The following is a 21,466-nucleotide window of genomic DNA, read 5'->3' as shown; positions in this document are numbered from 1 at the left end:
GAAAATATTTGTCTCGATTGATATGGGTTGGGGGCAAAGAGGTAATGGTCATACGTATGACAGTCTCAAACGGTATTGTGCAATAATAACTCTAAAAACTGGTAAAGTTTTAAATTTTTGTATAAGAAACAGAAAATACCAAATGCGTGACCTTGAACTTCATACTAGAGTCAAAAAACTTCATGAATGTAGAATGAATTTCACTGGAAGCGCAAACGTAACGGAGACTGATGGTGCTGTGGAGCTTGTAACTTAAAGTAAATTATTGAAAGACCATAATGTTTAAGTTACAATTTTTATCGGTGATAGGAATAGTTCAAGTATATCGACTATACATAATGTAATTGATTATACAATTGTAAAATATTCATATCTTAATCAGTTATATAATATAGACACTATGCTTTACCAAATTTAATCTAATCAGCTTAGGATAATGAGTTATCAAGATATATTAAAAAAAATATCAAATGCTGCTTTTCGTACGCCGTTCATCAGAACAAAAGTAATGTCAATGATATTGATAATACATTGAGAAATATGCCATATCACTTATTTAACATACACAGAATTGTGACGAACCGTGTAGATATAAAGAAGAAAAAGAAAATTATGTCGGTATCAGAGGTTGCAGTTAAAAACAAAAAGACCTTAGTTGAAGCACAGATCAATTTTTGAACGACAATTGTTGAAAGACAAAGAGACTTGTAAATAAAAATGTAGATTGCTTAAAAATTGTTATTGGTAACATTGAAGAATTTGGAACATATAATTTAGCTAAAGTATTTTTTTATCTAGAAACTGCAGGATTGAAGTAGTAGATAAGAAATGTATGTTTGAGAACAGGTTTGTCTCTAGAATTTTAGAGACCCTAGGAAGTAGGGCCCTATGTTTAAGAATATACGTATGTGTCCGGACTCTTGTGTGGAGCGCTCCAAGCGTCATGGAATTCTCGCATGACCTCGTGCGCCGCCATCATCGTGGTTCTGCCGTTGCGGAAACTGTACTGGTTATCCGCGAGACCGTTGCCGGCCTCCATGGCGGCCCGCATCCTCCCGCGGGAATCCGCCTTTTAAAGATCTTCCCCGTACAGTCAATCATGCCCAGTGGTCTAAACGACAATGGCGTGAATAGTTGTAGTAATAGTAGTATTAATAGTAGTAACTCCTTAATAGATATCGAATTCGATTGATATAATATACAGTTATTCTATATAAACTACTAACAAGATGACTTCTATTTATTTATTATATCGTCTTTGAAGATTCCGTGCCAAATATTTAGAAATATTATTTCGATACAAATGCAGATGTAGATGACTTTATTAGATTGAAAATGTTAACAATTGTTGCTATCAATTCATTAGAGACTTATATGAAACGATCTGATTTAACTAATGCAATACAACAAGATGTCAAACTTGCGCTTCTCATTTAAATTCCATCGATGTCAAATTAAGTAGTTCAATAAAAGTTGGCGGAAATATACACACATTACGAGAAAGTCTAAATCAAATTCAAGGAGATGGGATTGTTGGGCGAGAAATTAATATTGCCTTTGGAACACGTATTATTACTGCAGTCATCATTAATCAAGAATACAGAGATACAAAATCATTTTTAAAAACAGTAAAAGAACTTTTGCAAACTCAAATACCAAAATATCTTGCTATACATAATACTCTAAAGATAAATATAAAAATTTCAGCTCATTTTATTATTAAACAAGACAATGTATATAGAAGATTACAGAAGTACAAGAATATAGAAGAATTTGAGGATAGAGATTCAAGTTGGAAGCTGGCCCATATATTCCATTACCAAAACAACTAGCTATAAATAGATAAAAGAGCATGTGGTAAAATTCATAATACTGACATGAATGTTTCAAATGATCTGTGCTTCTCTGTTTTCATTCAGTTAAATGTCATAGTGAAAGAGTTAGCAATCATCAATGTTATGCAGATGAATTTAAATACGATGACATAAGCTTTCCTGTACAAATTAAAAGTATTCCTAAATTTGAACAATTGAATTGTATTTCTATAAATTTATATATACTTAAAAAAATGTATCAAAATTCGAAATCCACCTTGTTATATAACAAAGGCAAACCAAACTAAATATGTAAATCTTCTTTTACTGCAAAGTGATTACATTGATGAAAATTCTTACAGATTTACAATTTGTTACAATAATACGGAGAGAGAGAGAGAGAGAGAGAGAGAGAGAGAGAGAGAGAGAGAGAGAGAGAAAGAAAGAAAGAATTCGAAATTCTATCGCGAAACATCTAACGCTCGGCGCCAACATAAAAACGGTTGCGATTGCCAAAATGCTATCGCAAGTATTTTGTCGCGCAAAAAAAGGGAGGTGCACCTACCCTGCGGTGCAATTACGGTTATCAGCCGTAATTGTTATTCTGCAAAAATACAGGTGCTCCTGCGCAACCAGCTGCGCTGCCTCACTCAAGAAGGTCGGTTATTGTTCCGATCACTGCTGCTGTTTTGCTTCTGCTTTAATTGCTGCTGCTGTGATTGCTACTTCCTATAATGTCCACTAGCGATCACTCGCTCGAATCAGAAAAAACCAGGAAAACTTTTGACTGGCAAACGGCAAAACACAGTGGAAAAATTTTTGGCGGTTCTATAGAAAACAGCTGAGGTTTAACTGAAAATTGAACTCTCGCGCGTCTGCCCCTTTCTCTTAGACGTTCACTCTAGCATCACGAATGCTACCGAATCGCGAACGTATCGATTAATTGAATCAACTACCGTTGCAATACATATATGTAAATACATATGGCTGCTCGACAGAACCGGATACGCGACAAATGTATGGAAATTAAGTTAACATCGGATTCTTCATATTTGAGTGTTACTATTATCAAGATCGATAATTTACATAAAAAATGAAAAGCCAATCTAGACCTGCCAAAATCACGATAAACACCGTATAAATCAGTCTACCTAATATATTTTTCTAACTTTAAAGATAGAACAAAAATCGTATAATTACAAATAAGTCACTTATTCGATTCTCTCATGTAACCACAGATATGATTCTAATTATGGTACAGCATTGAAAAAAGCGAATGTTTATCAAGAAAATTATTTATATACAATATTTTTTGATAGTGTACCTGTTTTACCGGGTACGTGTTTATTTTTTATATAAAATTTTATATGACATATTTTATAAAAGTATAACTTGATAGCTCTAAAATGGTATTTACAATTAATAATAGAACTTGCGACTTTTCAGGAATTTCACATAAAAAGATTTCGGGTTGAAAAATTTGAATTTAAGAATAATTATTTTAGCTAATTAAAACGACGAATGTATTCATCTCGAAGAGATTCATTTGGATGATTGAAAGTTGCTCTTTAGTATGTCTTTACATAGGGTTTAATCAAAGAAAAAAATAATTCACGTGGAATATATTTTATTTAAACGACAAATTTTTTTGTTATAATCGTCAAAAGTGTTTAACTCTTCTATGACTAGAGTTTTACATTTCAATATATACTTATAAAAGTCAAAAAAAAGTCGATCAGATTGAAAAATAATAAATTATACCAATCAATAAAATCGGTTTCTACCAATAAACTTGACGAGTAGATTTTATTCTTCTAGAAATTTAATCATTACATATAAAACACTTCAGTACTTTTTGACCTTCTATAATTGATCAATATATCACATAAATCAGTGATCTGCGGCATTTCGTTTCAATGAAAATTAAAGGTAGCTTATACATACAAGTCTACTTTAGCATTCAACGTGTAGTTCAATTTCGTTTTCAGTTTTTTTAGAAAAAAAATTTTTTTTTAATCACAACAACTCCTACCATAGTTAAGGAATGCAACCACTTGAAGATTGATACGGCGCATAATTTTGTTGGCTAGTAACAATCAATTTCCAGTTGAATTTGGAATTTTGTTATGTAGAAATAGAGATACCCTGAAAAATATACTTTAAAGACAAATTTCAGGAGTTGTTTTCATTCCTTCAATACATTTATTACTATATAAAATAATGTTCATCTTTTGTTTTTCTGAAAATTTATAATCGACCGAAATTCCATTGAAATCTACGGCAGTTTACTCGAATAAGAATGAAAATCATTTAAGGGTAGTTTACTCCCTATACCATATAAAAACAAAAAAAGCCGAATTACGTCAACTTTAGTTTTCAATGTCTTTTCGGACAATATAAGTTTTGTTGACCTTGGTTTAAATTTGTATTTTTCTGAGACAAAAATTCATGAAAAAAATAACTTTTACACTCTTGAAAAATAAAAGGGATACCACTCCTGCGGATCTTGGTGTGCTGTATGATATTTATTTACTAGTAAATGACATCTACTAGTAAATACTAGTATGACATTTACTAGTTTGACTACTACTAGTATGACATTTACTAGTTGTTTTTAGAAAGAAATGTTATATAGGAAAAGAGATATACTGAAAAAACGGTTTTTGGGATCGAACTTTGGGGGTAGTTTTCGCCCCTTTCAACCATTTATTAGTACATAAAAAAATATGTGTTGCTTATTTTTTAGTCCTCTACAACATATCACAATTTCATTAGAATCGGTTCCACACACTTCCCTTACCTTCCTTGTCAAAGATCAAATTAAGGACTGTGACGGTAAACGTCCGGTATGCGCTACCGTCTCAATCGCGCGGCTGCCTGCGAGGGCAGCACCTACCCGCCGGGGGAAATAAAAAGGGAACTCGGTCCGAAATGGGGCGGAACGCGCGTGAAGAAAGAAGGACCAGTCGAGGAGTACCCCTGGCATTGTTAACAGCGTGCTAGAGTCGACTAGTACCTCAAGAAAACGATAATAGCGTGCTAGAGTCGAGGAGTACCTCCAGTGTCGGCAACAGCGTGCGTGCGTGTGAATGTTACAAGGAGCGCGAATACTAAATTGCCGATAGTTTGTTGTTGTTGCTGTCTCGCGAGGTTAGTCGTAACGCCATCACAGGCTGACTACGACATCCAAGGGATTGGTCCTACGGAAGCGGCAGGGCGACAGAGAAAGCCTCGTATTTGATTTGGAAAAGCGGTAACCTGAGCCACGTGTTAAAAGGGCACGACGAACTGCTCTCCCTGAAAAACCGACGAACGTACCAAGGTAAGCTGGCCAGCTTCGCGTCGTAATTACGTCAAACAGCCGCGCGTCGTATTATGAATTTTCTCTCGCAAAACCGTGCCCGAGCGTTATTAAATCGGTAGCAAGCGAGCGAGCGAATATTTCGAATTTAATGCGCGGTATCGAATAAATGCCGGCAAGCAACGCTATCGCATGTTTAGAATAAGGACTCTCGCGCGGGCCAAATCTTTGTGAGAATAGTTCGAATAAACGATCCTGTATTACCGAAATTATAATCTAGTTTTGTCTCTGTCACTGCTTAGTTGATTGACTGATACCCGCCCTTTCCTGCTCCTCGGTTAATTAAGAAAATTGATTATTTTGTTCTCATCGTGCGCATTCCAGTACGATTGCACACGAAGTGAGACAGAGGAATTAACACGGATTCATCCCCCCTTACAGGACATATAAAACTTTCCATTGGTTCCTTTCGAGATTCGCTCAGATTGCCGTTGTGTTCGGGTTAATTGAGTCCTTTTTTTATACAATATATTGTATTAATTTTTGTTTTCTGAAATATAATTTTAAATGAATTCTCTCATGAACACACTGATTTGCTCACATTGCGAACTTTCTCTCACTAATCACAATCTTTATTCAAATACATATCGGAATATCACAGTGATTCAAATTTTCTGAGATGTTTTGTTGAAAATTGTAAAAGATGGTATTTGACTTATGGTTCTTTTAAGAAACATGTGAATAGTAAACACAAACAAATACTTGAAGAATCGGTACCATCAGTTATAAGCGAAAAAGAATTATATACTGAAAAAAAACTTGTATTAATATAAATGATAATGATGTAGAGGAGATAAGTTCAGATGAATCGGTATAGTATGAATGTTTTGATGAAGAAACTGAAGTTTTCATAGAATTAAATTTTCCTACGTATGTAGAAAGTCTCTTGCAAATAGCTATCAAATATAGCACAAGTATTTCTAGTTTTAAAGAAATTTCTACAAAGCATGTTAATGATGTGATTCAAAAAACTAAATGTTTGATAGTTGATATCACTAATTTAATGAAACAAGAAATTCAAAGTGAGTTAAGTAATACACATCAAAATAACGTTGAAAATGTGATGTTACGTTTATAATATGCTTGCTAATAAAGTTAGTTAATATAATAATCCAATATTTACAATAAAATAATGATAACATTTGACATATAGCAATTGTTTATTGCTTGTAGAAGTAATTCCAAAAAAGAACTACTTAAATTAGTTTGAATTATAATCAAATTTCAATATTTTGTAAAAATTTTATAATGCAAATATTAAATCAGTTATGTGATGGTAAACGTCCGGTTAGTGCTACCGTCTCGATCGCGCGGCTGCCTGCGAGGGCAGCACCTACCGGCCCGGGTAAGTGGAAAACGGGAACTCGGTCTGAAATAGGAAGAAACGCGCGGGAAGAGAAAAGGACCAGTGGGAGAGCGCCTTTGACACCGGCAACAGCGTGCGGGAGTCGAGGGATAACGCGAAGTTGAGAAATACCATAGACTTTATCAACTACGTACAACGTGTGAGAGTCTAGGAGTGCCTCTAGCATCGGCAACGGCATGTGTACGTGTGCATGTCGCAAGGAGCGTGAGCATTAGGCGGCCAATAGTTTTTGTTGTTGCTGCGATTTTGAGTGGCTAGCAGAGACGCCATCGGAGGTCAGCTATGAGGTCGCTAAATCTGTCCGACGGAAGCAGCACGACAACAGAGAGAGCCTCGTATTTAAGTGGAAAAGTGGCAACCTGAGCCACGCGCTGAACTACGACGTAGAACTGCTCTCCTTAACAGCGCGACTAATCGCTGGCCAGCTTCGCGTTATGATTTTCGGTAAGCGATCGTGCGTAACATCTTAGTTCTCCCTTCCCACCTACGAATACAACAAAATCGGTAGCGAGCATACAAATAAATAAACGAACGATTGTAAGCCAAATGACGGTGTGTAAGATTGTCGCGCACATCGTATAAACGTAAATGCGCGGGCCAAATGCATTGTAGATAGCACGATAAATAAACTAGTCTGTACATGATTGAAATGTTAATCTATTGTTGTCTTTGCTATTAATAAGTTGGTTGACTGACACCTGTCCTTCCTGCTCCTCGGTTAGCTAAGAAAACTTGATTATTTCGATCTTGTCGCACGCATTTCGGTACGACTGCGCATCGGGCGAGACAAAGAAATTAAAACGGATTTACGCCCCGTTACAGTTAATGAAAATTAATAAATTATAAAGATATCGTTATTATGTACAAAATTAACGCTTTTGATTCATATATAATTATTTGTTTAAATAAATTATTATTAATTGTTTATTAATTGATAACAGTAATAACTAAGCTGTTATCAATGGAACAAATTCTTACTCATGTTTTTCAGATAGTCATCTTGAGTTGAGAGTATCCGTTTTAATATAATAATTAACATAATAAATAAATTTAATTTTCACATTAAAATTCGATATAATTTAGTAGTTAAATGTAATTAAAATTATTACAATCTTAATATATGCCCTAAAATCTATATAAAAAATGCTTTGTTATATTGAAATTAATCTTAATTAACGCATTTTAATTAAACAATAAAAACTATTATATCTATATCTATAAGTAGAGTGACGTCACGCTCCTTATATAGTCATGAAAATTGACTCTAGCACTAATACAATCATATAATATGTGAGGTAGTACCGTTTAAAATACTAATTGATGTAACTAGATTGACGAGCTTAGCGGGTTGAGGTAATCTAGTGAAAATTAGAAAAGAGGTCATAGATAGGACAGTTACATGAGGAATAACAATAATAATTATTCTGAAAGAACCAATATATTCTATATTATTAGTGTTTAATATAAAAATTATAGTTACAAATAATTGTTTAAATAATGACAAGGCTGATAAAAAATGTTCATTCAAAATTAAATTAAAAATTATTATTCGAAAATTCCAATGCTTATTTACTATAATTTTTAATTTTAGATTTTAAAAAAACGTTTTAAATTCTAAATTTATTTTAGCAGAATATATGTGTTACATAATCATTTTGTATATATTTTTTCAGTGGTATTCTACTTTGTTACGTATTCTTCATACGTGAAGACTACATTTGCGGATGTTTGATGTACTTGCTTTAATCCGCTATCGTAGTTCTAGATGAAAAATTTTTCACAGAAGTTATTTATGTATGATTAATATACTTGCTTGCATTCGTATTCTATTTCGTTGTGCTCTCAAGTATATTTAAAGAAAACTTACCATCTGTGCCACGCAGAAACAATGTCTAAAGTTGTGAAAAGGAACCTCATTGTAGTTATTGTAGACTTCAAAGATGAAATTTCGAAGGGTTGTTAGAGTTATGTTGTATTTTTGTAAAAGTTCTAATTCGATAAACATAGTTTGCAGCATCAGTAGCAATTCCTCGTCTTCCCATTGTTTGGCATCGAAGGTCGGTGAGCGCAGCAATTCACGGGCATGCGAAACCAATGCGATGTCACTATTGATATAAATATTGTTAGATTTCATAATATATTACTTCCAAATTGATACTTAAATATAACCAACGTATATTTCTAAATATTTATGTGGAAAGTATTATGTTTAACGTTAGAGCAAGCCAAGATACAGTGTACAGTGTAACACGTTCGTTTCCTTAATTCGACTTCACGATTTACGCGTCAAATAAAATAGTCCAAATAATGCCGCGTCACTAATTACACCGTCACACAAAATAAAACGAAGTGTTTGACCTAGGTAAGCGACACATGTATTCCTATGTATTTTGGCTCGCTGAACACGAATCCGGTCTCAGAATTGCTCCATCACCCTCCAGTTTTTTTTTAAATTGCAAGTATTGATTAGTGAATCTGAGAAATGGGGTTTTTGGACAATTTATCGATATTTACTTAATTTATGATATAATATTGTATTAAGAATACATTTTTCATATGTATTTTGACCTGCTGAATACAAATTTACAGTCAGATTTGATCCAAGATCCTGGATTTTCTTTTTAAAGTGAAAATTCATAAAAAAAAATGGAAGAAATCGTCTTTTTTCATCATTTTTGTGTTGTTTATTAAGTTTAAAACTTGAATTATTCATTAGACAGAGGTTTTTTCAGTTCAATTTGAGTCTCTGAGTATGATTTTATAGTCAAATTTAATCCATGACCCATACATTCTTCTTCATAATCGAAAAATTAATGAAATAACTGAAAATTGTACACATAAAATGTTATACCGTATCTTGTTTTGCAGCGTCCGCAGCTTTTTATTGTTTGGCAACTTGGCTAATATAATGATACCATTTCATACAAGAAGAAACTTGAAAGTAAAGGCAGGTACAACAGAAAATGAATCACTTACGATGCAAGGATTAGGAGACCTAGTATCGGCGGCTGGTCAGGGTGGGAAAGCGGGCCCGCAGTCCTCGTCATCCAGCGACCGTAGCTCTCTATCGGTTGGCAATTCGGCTGCTGGAGAGTATAGAATTACAAGAAGAAGGAATAGGCCACTCCACGTTTGTGCCAAGGATAAAGACGTATTTTGTTACGTCTGTGGAAAGTTTGAAGTAAGTAAATTACGCAAAGAAATGAATGATAGGTTGATAGGTATATACAGCAGATTTTTTTAAATGGAAGGATTTAGTCAGCTAGAATCATATGCTCCGCATATCGTATGCAATGCTTGCTATAAAATGTTAGATCGTTGGGACTCTTCCGAAAATAAAACTGTATATACCTATCAACCTATCATTCATTTCTTTGCGTAATTTACTTACTTCAAACTTTCCACAGACGTAACAAAATACGTCTTTATCCTTGGCACAAACGTGGAGTGGCCTATTCCTTCTTCTTGTAATTCTATACTTTCCAGCGGCCAAGTTGCCAACTGATAGAGAGCTACGGTCGCTGGATGACGACGACTGCGGGCCCGCTTTCCCACCCTGACCAGCCGCCGATACTAGGTCTCCTAATCCTTGCATCGTAAGTGATTCATTTTCTGTTGTACCTGCCATAACTTTCAAGTTTCTTCTTGTATTAAATGGTATCTTTCCATCAGCCAAGTTGCCAACCAATAAAAAGCTGCGGACGCTGCAAAACAAGATACGGTATAACATTTTATGTGTACAATTTCCAGTTATTTCATTAATTATTCGATTATGAAGAAGAATGTATGGGTCATGGATTAAATTTGACTATAAAATCATACTCAGAGACTCAAATTGAACTGAAAAAACCTCTGTATAATGAATAATTCAAGTTTTAAACTTAATAAACAACATAAAAATGATGAAAAAAGACGATTTCTTCCGTTTTTTTTTGATGAATTTTCACTTTGAAAAGAAAATCCAGGGTCTTGGATCAAATCTGACTGTAGATTTGTATTCAGCAGGTCAAAATACATAAGAAAAATATATTCTTAATACAATATTATATCATAAATTTAGTAAATATCGATAAATTGTCCAAAAATCCCATTTCTCAGATTCACTAATCAATACTTGCAATTTAAAAAAAACTGAAGGGTGATGGAGCAATTCTGAGGCCGGATTCGTGTTCAGCAAGCCAAAATACATAGGAATACATGTGTCGCGTACCTAGGGCAGACACTTCGTTTTATTTTGTGTGACGGTGTTATTTATAAAGGGGAGGCTACGAAAGGTGCATTCGCTTCACCGCGAAAGGCGTCGATAGGCTTTCGTCGTCTAACAATCCTAAATGCTGCAATTATGAGACAGGCAGAGAAACAGAAATTATCGAAAGTTGTTTGTCCATTAGCATTCTTTATTTACTCTTCGTTATTACAATGCCCGATGCGGTTTTGTGCATCAGAGGGAAAGGCCGTACGAGTTCGTCTCCGTGCGAGTAAACGTACCGAAGACGAAGCATCGACTCACAGCAAATGGTCCTACCGTCCCGGCAGATGCAGTGCGATTAAAGCGCACTCGCATCTATTTGTGCTACCGCCCTGATGATTTTGTTGAGAGAGAGAAAAACGAAGGGCGCACCGAAATATGACAGGGTACCTGACCTGACGAAGGAACGTCATCGGAGACCTGGCGAGCTGCTGCTGCTGATGCTGCTCTGCCACTGATCGACGTCCTTCTAGCTACCGTTGCTCGCTTTCTCAAGTCCGGTCGGATAAGGCCGTAGAGGGCTGGTTGTCTGGCTCAGTTTCCCTGCCGCTTTTTGTTCCACGAGAGACAGCTGTTGTTTGTTGAATCACTTGAATTCTTGCTTCAACTTTTCATTGGATTTCTTGCTCGCGCAATCACTCGCGACGCTGATCCGGTCAGTACTGTTCGCGTTCTTCTGTTCTTCGCGGCATTCCTGCTCCTTCCTTCAGCACCCAAAATCGGTCAAACGCCGCCGACTACGCAAACATGTGCGAGTCACGCCGACGATACTATTTCTCTCTCTCTCTCTTCTCTCCTTTTCTCTACCACTTTCTTCCGCCGCCCCGACTACCGACGCCGATCAGAAATCAAACTTGAAACAAAGCCACATCGAGCGTCGATATTTGGTTGGAACTACCAACATTGATGTGGCAGCGGCGAAGGGAAAAAGAGAGAGAGGCGAATAGGGTCAGCGGTCTCAACGATTGTATCGCCCGTCACAACATTTCGTTGACAGGTCTATCAATCACGTTAAAAATTCTAACATTGTCTTGGTTTATATCAATAAAAGTCTTATTATACAAACATTATCTTTCAATAATCGTCAGAATGTCCGCGTTGGATAAATAAGATTCATTGACCTCTCGTTATTTCGATTAGTTGTTTAGTTTTTACAATAACTCAGTGGTGTGCCAGAACTTAAAAAAAACGATTGTATAACCGTTGTATGATGTTGTTCCAACGAAAAAATCCTTTTCATTTTAAAAAATATTTCGTTGCCACAAGGTTTCTACGACAAATCAAGGGTCGCTGTAGCGACCTGCCGCATGAATGCCGGAAGCGCATACACAATACGCGACCCTATACACATCGACTTAGCAATGCACGAATGTAATTTTCAGTATTTAGTACATAAATTTACGTTAAAATTTTTACAAAACAATGTTTTCTATATTTATTGCAAAAAATTTAATAAAATTTTTGACATTCTAGTTATTCAATAACCATTTTTATATGGTTTTTATCTTTCTTATATCATGAATTGGTCTAAACTTTTTTTCTTCTTGAGTTAAATTTCATTCAATACGTTTGTTTATTTGTGTGCCGAAATCGTGTCTACATTCTTTCTGTGGTAGTCAGATGTAGTTGTAGTGGTGTATAATGTGTGTGTATGTGTGTATATCTATATGTATACGTGTTATATAGTTCATCTACATATTCGTTCCGTAGTACTCGGCTCGATTCGCGCTGTTTTTAATTTTGTTATTTATAAATTACATGGTGAATATCGTTTTAATAAAAAAAGTATAATAGAGTGTCACGTCGATACGTAATGTATCATACGGACGGATATCTCTATATATGTACACATATCATCAAATCTTTTTTTATCTACTACTTAGTCGATAGTGTATTTGTCATTACCTATCATCAATTCCGTATTCTCTGTCGAATCCGTTACCGATGTCGTAGAGCACGGTAATGCTGTCTCCACTGTATTACTTGTTACACATACCGACTCTATAAACCGGTTCTAATCCATATATGAATCGGGATTTGACGCAATAACTTTTGATGAATCATTGTCCTAATTTAAGTCAAGTTAGTTAGGGAATGATTCGGCAGCGCAGATATAAAAGGAGCCTTTGCCGCTGAACTCGCTCTTTCGTTCACTCGCTGCGCTTGATTTTCGACTCTGTCTAGTTTTTGCGTTCCGACAAACCTGAACTATTGTTAGTTTAAATATTAAAATATTATTTCGTTACTCAATTAGTAACCTGAGATAACCTAAGTATAAACTGTATTTGTATTTTTTACTTTGATTAAAAGTGTAACCTAAATATCTGGCACTATTTATCTAATTCTTCCTCTTAAATCAAACCACGTACGACACGAATTATTTGACCGAGACTAACAGCAACTGATTATTATTAAATAATAATCAAGGTAAGAATATACTTAAACTTTCAACTACTCTACGCACGAAAATTGCTATCTTTCTATCTTCGTTCTATATCTATCACTCACGTTCACAGCTCTTGCACTTACAAGGGAATCACCCCAACCCGACCTCACCGATTTGAATGATTTTGGGATATGTTGTAGTACTTGAAAAAAAATTAGATACGTGTTTTTTTTCATCGGCCCATAAGGGCTTTTAAGGGGTTAAATACACTCTGAAAATCAACCCCTAAAATCAGTTTTTTTTATATTTCTCAGCATCAAATGAATATTTTTCAGTAAACTCAGCGTTAAAACATTTCTTATAAAAAGGCGCTTTTAAGGACATAAGATTTATACCGAAGGGTTGCAACCCCATTTTTAATAGTGGTAAATACACTATTTTTTGTACTGTTTTACGACATGTAATATAGTAAATCAGTTCGAGTGATTTAAAAATCGCACTGATAATAAGAAAATACCAAAATTAAATTGACGTGTTTCCGGATTTTTAAAAAAATTATATTTAAGGGGTGTTTCACCCCGTAGAAAACAACTCCGTCAAACTATCAGCAGGTTAATCCACCTAACCCTGGGATAAACAAGTTTAGTCGTTTGTTATTTCTTGAAATAATTTAATCCTACGCATGAGCGTGCTACCTCAACTAACCAACCTGCCTCTAACCCACCAAACCCCCATAAACTACCCTTACCGAACCACATGCAGTCTAACCCACCTAATCCTGAGAAAAGCAACTTTAGTCGTTTGTTATTTCTTGAAATATTTGAATTTTACACCATAAGCGAGTTATTCCAATTGAATCACATATCTCTTATCTACCTACCCTTAACCTATCTAACCCCCACCCTTATTAACCACCCTTACCGAACCACATGCGAGCTAACCTTATATAAATAGCGAAAAATAAATGGATTTCTTGAATAACATTCATATTGCATAACAATATGTCCCAAGTATTACAAATTTTATGTAATAATTATTATTTTCTTTTCATTATAAATACAAAAAAGATAAAAATAATTAATAACGGCTTATAAATATAAAATTTGAGACTAAAGTAAATTATAAATAATTATTAACTATTTTGTTTTTTCGAAATTAATAATAACAGTTATAGTATCAGTTTTAAAAAAATACTATTTGCATTGTATTATATATAGCTGTGTATAAAAGAGTAATAATAATAGTTATTATTTTTTAAACGTAAAGTTAATTCGTAATAAAAAAAATAACAAGTAATAACAGTTAAAAATTATTAATTTCAAAAGTGGAAGTTTAATATAGTTATTATTTCTTTTTTAATCATTTACAATTTGTCAATGAGAAAAGAAATTATAAGAAATAATTGATTATATTAATAGTTATAAATAGTTATTATAGTCTCAATTCCTATACTTATAACCTGTTTACTTTTTTCAATTTTCACTTGTGGTTTAGTTTACGTTTTGTTGGTACTTTACTTTGCTGTACACTTTATCTTATTTACAATTTTGTCTTATCAATGGCTCGAAGAAGATAAGTTATATCAAATCTACGCCCCTTACGATAATAAGACATCCGATACGTATTTCATTATTCATAGTAGTTGAAGAAATGTCAAGTATTTAAAAAGTTAAAGTTTTTTTATAGTGCTGGATTTATAAATAAACTTATTTCTATATTTACATACAAATTTTCCGAACACGAAAATATAGTATATAACAAGAAGAAAAGTTTTTGTCTACTACGTAAGTATTTATGTCACTTATCATATATAATTTTATTCAAATATTTTGATTTGTAAACATGTGAAATATAACTGTTAAAAACGTATGACGGAATTCTATCTATAGATTAGGTTTTCTTTTGTCTTTTGTAAAATTATTCAACTGCAAAAAAGAGTATTTATATCTTGATTTTGTTTTAGATTAAAAGTATCTAGAAAAATAAATAAATTTATCACCAAAAAAACATTAAAAAGTAAAGAAAAACTACAAACTGATGCTGATACTTTTGTAGCTGATGTTAAATCATGTATACCAGAAATCGACATTGCAAACTTTTATAATTCAGATCAGAATGGCTTCCAATTAGAAATGTACTCGGGAAGAACATTAATAGTTGAAGGAGAAAAGCAGGTGCAATGTCTGGTACAGTCGGTTTCATCGACAACGCACAGTTATACAATTCAGCCAACTATATCAGCAACCGGGAAACTTTTATCACCACTTTTTATAGTATTAAAAGAAAGAAGTGGTCAATCGGTCCCATAGTGGAATCTTCATTATTTAGACCAGAAAATGTGCATGTGGAAGCATCTAAATCTGAAAAATTAACGACAAGTTAGTATATTTTTGTTTATTATAATGCAATGACATAAAACAATTTTGACATTTTTTTATTTTAGATCATTTTAAAATTTGGTTGAAAGAAGTTTTTTACCCAAATGTTGGACCTCAATCTGTACTTTTACTTGACTCTTGGAGTGGACACTGCGATAAAGCTGTAAGGAAAACGATGCCGACAAACAAAATTCTTAATATAAAAAAAATTCCCACAGGAACAACAGGGAACATCCAACCACTCGATGTTTATAGATTTCGTATCTGAAAAAACCGTTTATTAGATCAAGTAATTTTGATGGACTATGAAATGAATCTACATTTAAGAAATAACATCATAAATATGCAGTCTCTTGTCCATAACCAGCTTTCTTCACCAAAATATATAAATATTTTTATATACGCTTGGTATAAAAGCGGCTACATTGCTGAAAATCCAGCTAAAACAGATAACCCTGTTGATTTTAGTTTTGGAGATTCTAGCAATATACATCGCGAAGCAGAAGTATGTAAAAATGTTGCTATAATACGGTGTGGTTGGTGTAAAAGATCATTATGTTTCAAACACTTTTTCGATGATTAACATTTCTGTAAGGAATTCGTTGAATGATACATTTTAATTTATCAATAAATAAAGGAAAGAAAAAGATGAAAATTATTATGAAAAATCAAAATATATGTAGTATCGCGTACGATAGCTCTTACGTAAATATATTTATGTATCTACATACGAATATAAATATATATGTATAGATCTATAAATAATAATTAGACCTCGTGTTATTCTCGTGTTTATTTTTAAGAGATATTTCTCGCCATTTTGGTACTATTAAAATAAAATGTACTAAACATATTTTTATTTATCATAAATTATGTTTGAGCTATAGATATATTTTATCAAAAAAAAATGGGATACCCCATGCACGGTGTAGAAATCAATTATTTTAAGAAAAAGCAACTGATAAACTCAATTCTCCCAAAGTTCGGTCTATTAGCCTACATTTGGTTGGGTAAGGGTGGTTTATGGGGGTTTGGTGGGTTAGAGGCAGGTTGGTTAGTTGAGGTAGCTCGCTCATGCATAGGATTAAATTATTTCAAGAAATAACAACCGACTAAACTTATTTATCCCAGGGTTAGGTGGATTAACCTGCTGATAGTTTGACGGAGTTGTTTTCTACGGGGTGAAATACCCCTTAAATATTTTTTTTTTAAATCCGGAAACACGTCAATTTAATTTTGGTATTTTCTCATTATCAGTGCGATTTTTAAATCACTCAAACTGATTTACTATATTACATGTCGTAAAATAGTACCAAAAATAGTGTATTTACCACTATTAAAAATGGGGTTGCAACCCTTCGGTATAAATCTTATGTCCTTAAAAGCGCCTTTTTATAAGAAATGTTTTAACGCTGAGTTTACTGAAAAAAAATTCATTTGATGCTGAGAAATATAAAAAAAACTGATTTTAGGGGTTGATTTTCAGGGTGTATTTAACCCCTTAAAAGCCCTTATGGGCCGATGAAAAAAAACACGAATCTAATTTTTTTTCAAGTACTACAACATATCCCAAAATCATTCAAATCGGTGAGGTCGGGTTGGGGTGGTTCCCTTGTTAGTCCTAAAACACTACCTATCCGCTTTAAAATTCGCGCCTAAACATCATTTGGCGTAGAAATAACATCAGTAATAATAGCTTAGTAAATTGATTTTCTTTTCTAGAATATCATACTATTGAATTCGGAAGGTGAAGTAACCTATATCTCCGACGATGATATAGGTTATCTATTGGACTTGCTAAACGAAAACTGCAATGTGTAAATATATATATATATATACTTTTTTACTTTAATCAAGTACATTGGTTAATAAAAATATAGAAGTATTTATATTGTCAGCAAATCTGTTAGATATGTCAAAACTGTTCTTGGCCGCACTCGCGTTAGTAAGCAACTTGGCAATGTGGAGAAAGATCTCTTCAAGTGTGTAATCGCCAATGGTACTCGGAATATTTTATTGCTAATTTTGGACGAAAAACAAATGCAAATACTATCTCAGCAGCTCGTTACTGACAAGGTACACGTAGAGTACTTTTAAAATGTTAATTATTTACAAGTTGTCAAATTAAAAAAAAATATAAATCCGTTTGTAGATTATTCATATTGATGAGTCTGAGGGACAGTTGGTTACAAAGAAAAAATACCATGGAGATAATGATATACTTAACTATGAGTTTATAATCCTGCTAGGAAACATCGTTAAATTCCACGGGTATCATGCACATCAAACAGCAAAAACCTATAATTCATTTCCTTGACATACCAAAAGCTGTTGGACTATTAAATTTTATATATATATATGGGACGATCCATGTTAACCGGATCACTGCTGTGTCCAAAATTTGATGTGACCAAAAAAATCGTGCAACGACTCATTTTAAAGCTTAGGATATCTACTTTCTGATGCTGTGTGCGCCTTTGCAAAATCCAACATGGCGGCTCCAATATGGCGGCTACAAGAGACAAACTCGTAAACAAAAAATTTTATTTTTCAAATTTTTAGTAATAAATGTTAAAAAAATTAATATTTCATATTTTTTTATGAAAATCTGGCTCATTTCCTACAAAAAATTAACAGAGACCATTTTCGCTAAAATGAAAAATAAAAAAGTTATAATTTTTTGAAAATTTTCAAAAATAAAAAACTTTGCGATTTTTTTACTCAGAAGGAAATGACTTTGGAAAAAAAATTTAAGGAACAAAATTGCTTGAAATTCATCAAAACACAAGTGTGAATTTTTTCGAATTCCTTTGAGCGACTTTTTGCTTTTTGGATTTATCGGATTGTTTGAAAAATTAAAAAACTTCCCAAGATCTTTTACAAAAATTCAAAAAAATCGCTCAAAGGAATTCGAAAAAATTGACACTTGTGTTTTGATGAATTTCAAGCAATTTTGTTCCTTAAATTTTTTTTCCATAGTCATTTCCTTCTGAGTAAAAAAATCGCAAAGTTTTTTATTTTTGAAAATTTTCAAAAAATTATAACTTTTATATTTTTCATTTTAGCGAAAATGCTCTCTGTTACTTTTTTGTAGGAAATGAGCCTGATTTTCATAAAAAAATATGAAATATTAATTTTTTTAACATTTATTACTAAAAATTTGAAAAATAAAATTTTTTGTTTACGAGTTTGTCTATTGTAGCCGCCATATTGGAGCCGCCATGTTGGATTTTGCAAAGGCGCACACAGCATCAGAAAGTAGATATCTTAAGCTTTAAAATGAGTCGTTGTACGATTTTTTTGGTCACATCAAATTTTGGACACAGCAGTGATCCGGTTGACATGGATCGTCCCATATATATAAATTGTTTAGACAAAAGTTATTTAGGACAATGAGGGACACCTTTCCCAGAAATCGGATTTGACCTTGAGATTTATATTTAAGTTCATTTGAAGGTCAAAGTCATTATTTGAATGACTACAGATAGAGTTATGGTCAAGGTTGTAACACAAACATTTATCTCATAAAATTATTCAAAAATACCGCCGTTCAAATTTATGCAGTGTTGAATTCTACGTTCGAAGTTTTCAACTGTGGACAACAAAACGTGACGCGGAATAGCTCTACAAGCTTGTATGACGTGTTGCATCATATCTTGCCATGTTGTTGGTTGCTGTGCATAAACAACACTTTTCATATAGCCCCATAAAAAAAATCTGGACTTGTTAGATCTGGTGATCTTGGACACTACTCAGTAATATCACTACCAATGCCTATCCATCGTCTTCAGTATCGTTGGTTCAAGAAGTGACGAACTATTAGTGAGCGATAACACGGTGTACCGTCCTGTTGAAACCATAATCGTTGTCTTGTTTCCAAGTGCACATCTTCTAATAATTATGGTAATTCATTCTGCAGGAAATTAAGATAGGCTTTGCCGTTGACATTCCCATAAAAAAAATAAGGTCCTATCAGATAACCATTTATTATACCGCACCAAACTACGAGGCTCCATCTATGCTGATTGTCAACATGACTTACCCAATAAGCGTTCTGGATAGACCAATAATTACTATTATGGCGATTGAGTTGCCCATTACTATGAAATGTAGCTTCGTCCGAAAATATTACGTATCTGAAAAATTCAGGATATTCACGAATCCTTGCTTGTGCCCAATTACAGAATTCGAGTCTACGGTGGAGATCATCTGGCATCAAAGCTTGAGTTAAAGTTATGTGATACGGATGAAATCTATGAAGCCGCAAAATTCTACCGGCTGTTGTTCTTGAGATTCCAGTACGTCTCTGAATTTGACATTCTTCAAGTATCCCCATAAGTAAAAGTCAAGACATGTTAAATCGGAAGATCGTGGTGGCCATGCAACTGGCTCACCACGACCGATCTATCTACCGTTTAATCTGATGTCAAGGTAAGCTCTAACATTTCTGTGGAAATGCGCAGGAGCTCCATCTAACTGCATTCACATTCTCAGTTTTGTTTGGAGGTCTACTTCTGCCAGTAGTCCATCTAGTTCATTTTGTAAAAATTGAGAAAAGTTTGCTCCATTGACATTTCCCTCAAAAAATAAGGTCCAATCACATGTCCATTGATAATGCCACACCACACGTTGATGCTCCAACGATGCTAATGATCTACTTGTCGATGCCAATGAAGATTTTCACCTGACCAGTAATGACAGTTGTGCTTGTTGAGCTCCCCATAATTTTTGAATGTAGCTTCGTCAGAGAACATGACATTATGGAAAAAAGCCCTGTCATTTTGAATCATTTCTTTTGCCCAACGACAAAACTCCAGTCGCCTTTTCGTCATCTAGTGTGATGGCTTGAGTGAGAGTGATATGATATGGTCGGAATTTTCGTTTTCTCAAAATTCTAAGGACAGTTCATTTTGGTATTCCAGTTTCTCTTTGGGTCTGTATACTACTAATATGAGGATTCCCATGAATAATTGCCAATATCACAAGCACGCGAACATCATTCTTATCGTAAGTATGATGTTTTCGCGTCCTTCTTGAACTTTCACATGAATCCTTCGAATGGTGTTATTATGAGGGTGTCTTCTGTACGGGAAATGTTCTTGATAAAGTCTTGCAGCTCTACGATAATTCCCTCCGACTAGACCAAGAATGAAAATCATATCGACGCGTTCACGTGCAGAATAATAATCCGGCATGGTCCAAAAAAAAAGGCTTTTGATTTAATTTTTAATAAAAATTTGTAACAAAAAAATTCTCTTCAATGAACACAAAATCACTATTCAGTGAAATAAGCGAATAAACTAAGCTGCAGTATCGAAAAACAATTTTTGTTTTGTGGAAATGAAAAGATTCGATATGCCAAACCAGACAATGACAGGTACACATATGTCAAAGTACATAAAGACACTTTACGGTAAATGTTACTTTTATTGGATAACATGGATGGTTAAGCTAGAAAAATGTACGACCTTGCGCCTGCATATGATAAAAGGGGTGAAGCAACTCTTTCCGCATCCGGGGTCAAAAATAGGGGTACCCATTTAAGAAAATAAAGTTGACCTTCAAATGACCTTGAACATGACCTCCAAGGTCAAAGGTAAGGGCATGAGAATTTGACCCCCTCGAAATTGAGCAACTTTTGTCTATAGTTTCCGAGAAAACCTACTGGTCCACTTAAAATGGCCCACCCTGTAAATATATACGAGGTGTGATCAAAAAGTAAGGTGAATTTTTATTTTTCTCAAAAAATATTTATTTATTCATCAATTTTTATTTGATCTCCTTCAGATCTGAATAGATTGACACAGACAGATTGTCGACAGACACAGACAGATTGTGACACATCGACTGATCTTGATCAGGAAATCATGATCGATCTATTGCATGATTGGGAATAATTGAGTGACAGATCT

The 21,466-nt window shown here is 33.9% G+C and overlaps 1 protein-coding gene across 3 annotated transcripts in view; it reads right to left on the bottom strand.

The window, feature by feature from the left end:
* The window catches only part of LOC131669918 (uncharacterized), a 1,245,201-nt gene that overhangs the window by 449,171 nt on the left and 774,564 nt on the right, over positions 1–21,466 (bottom strand). For all 3 annotated transcript variants that reach the window (XM_058945134.1, XM_058945126.1, XM_058945144.1), the window contains exon 7: positions 8,409–8,646. In XM_058945134.1, coding sequence (XP_058801117.1) covers positions 8,409–8,558 — 150 coding nt within the window. In that variant the 5' untranslated portion in view covers positions 8,559–8,646. The remainder of the gene's footprint in view (positions 1–8,408; positions 8,647–21,466) is intronic.

Source organism: Phymastichus coffea, unplaced genomic scaffold (assembly GCF_024137745.1).
Source record: "Phymastichus coffea isolate CEN01 unplaced genomic scaffold, Cenicafe_Pcof_1.1 PCOF00008, whole genome shotgun sequence".
NCBI classification, from domain to species: domain Eukaryota; kingdom Metazoa; phylum Arthropoda; class Insecta; order Hymenoptera; family Eulophidae; genus Phymastichus; species Phymastichus coffea.
The sequence above is the reverse complement of the archived record's forward strand: the minus strand, read 5'-3'. Positions and strand labels throughout refer to the sequence as shown.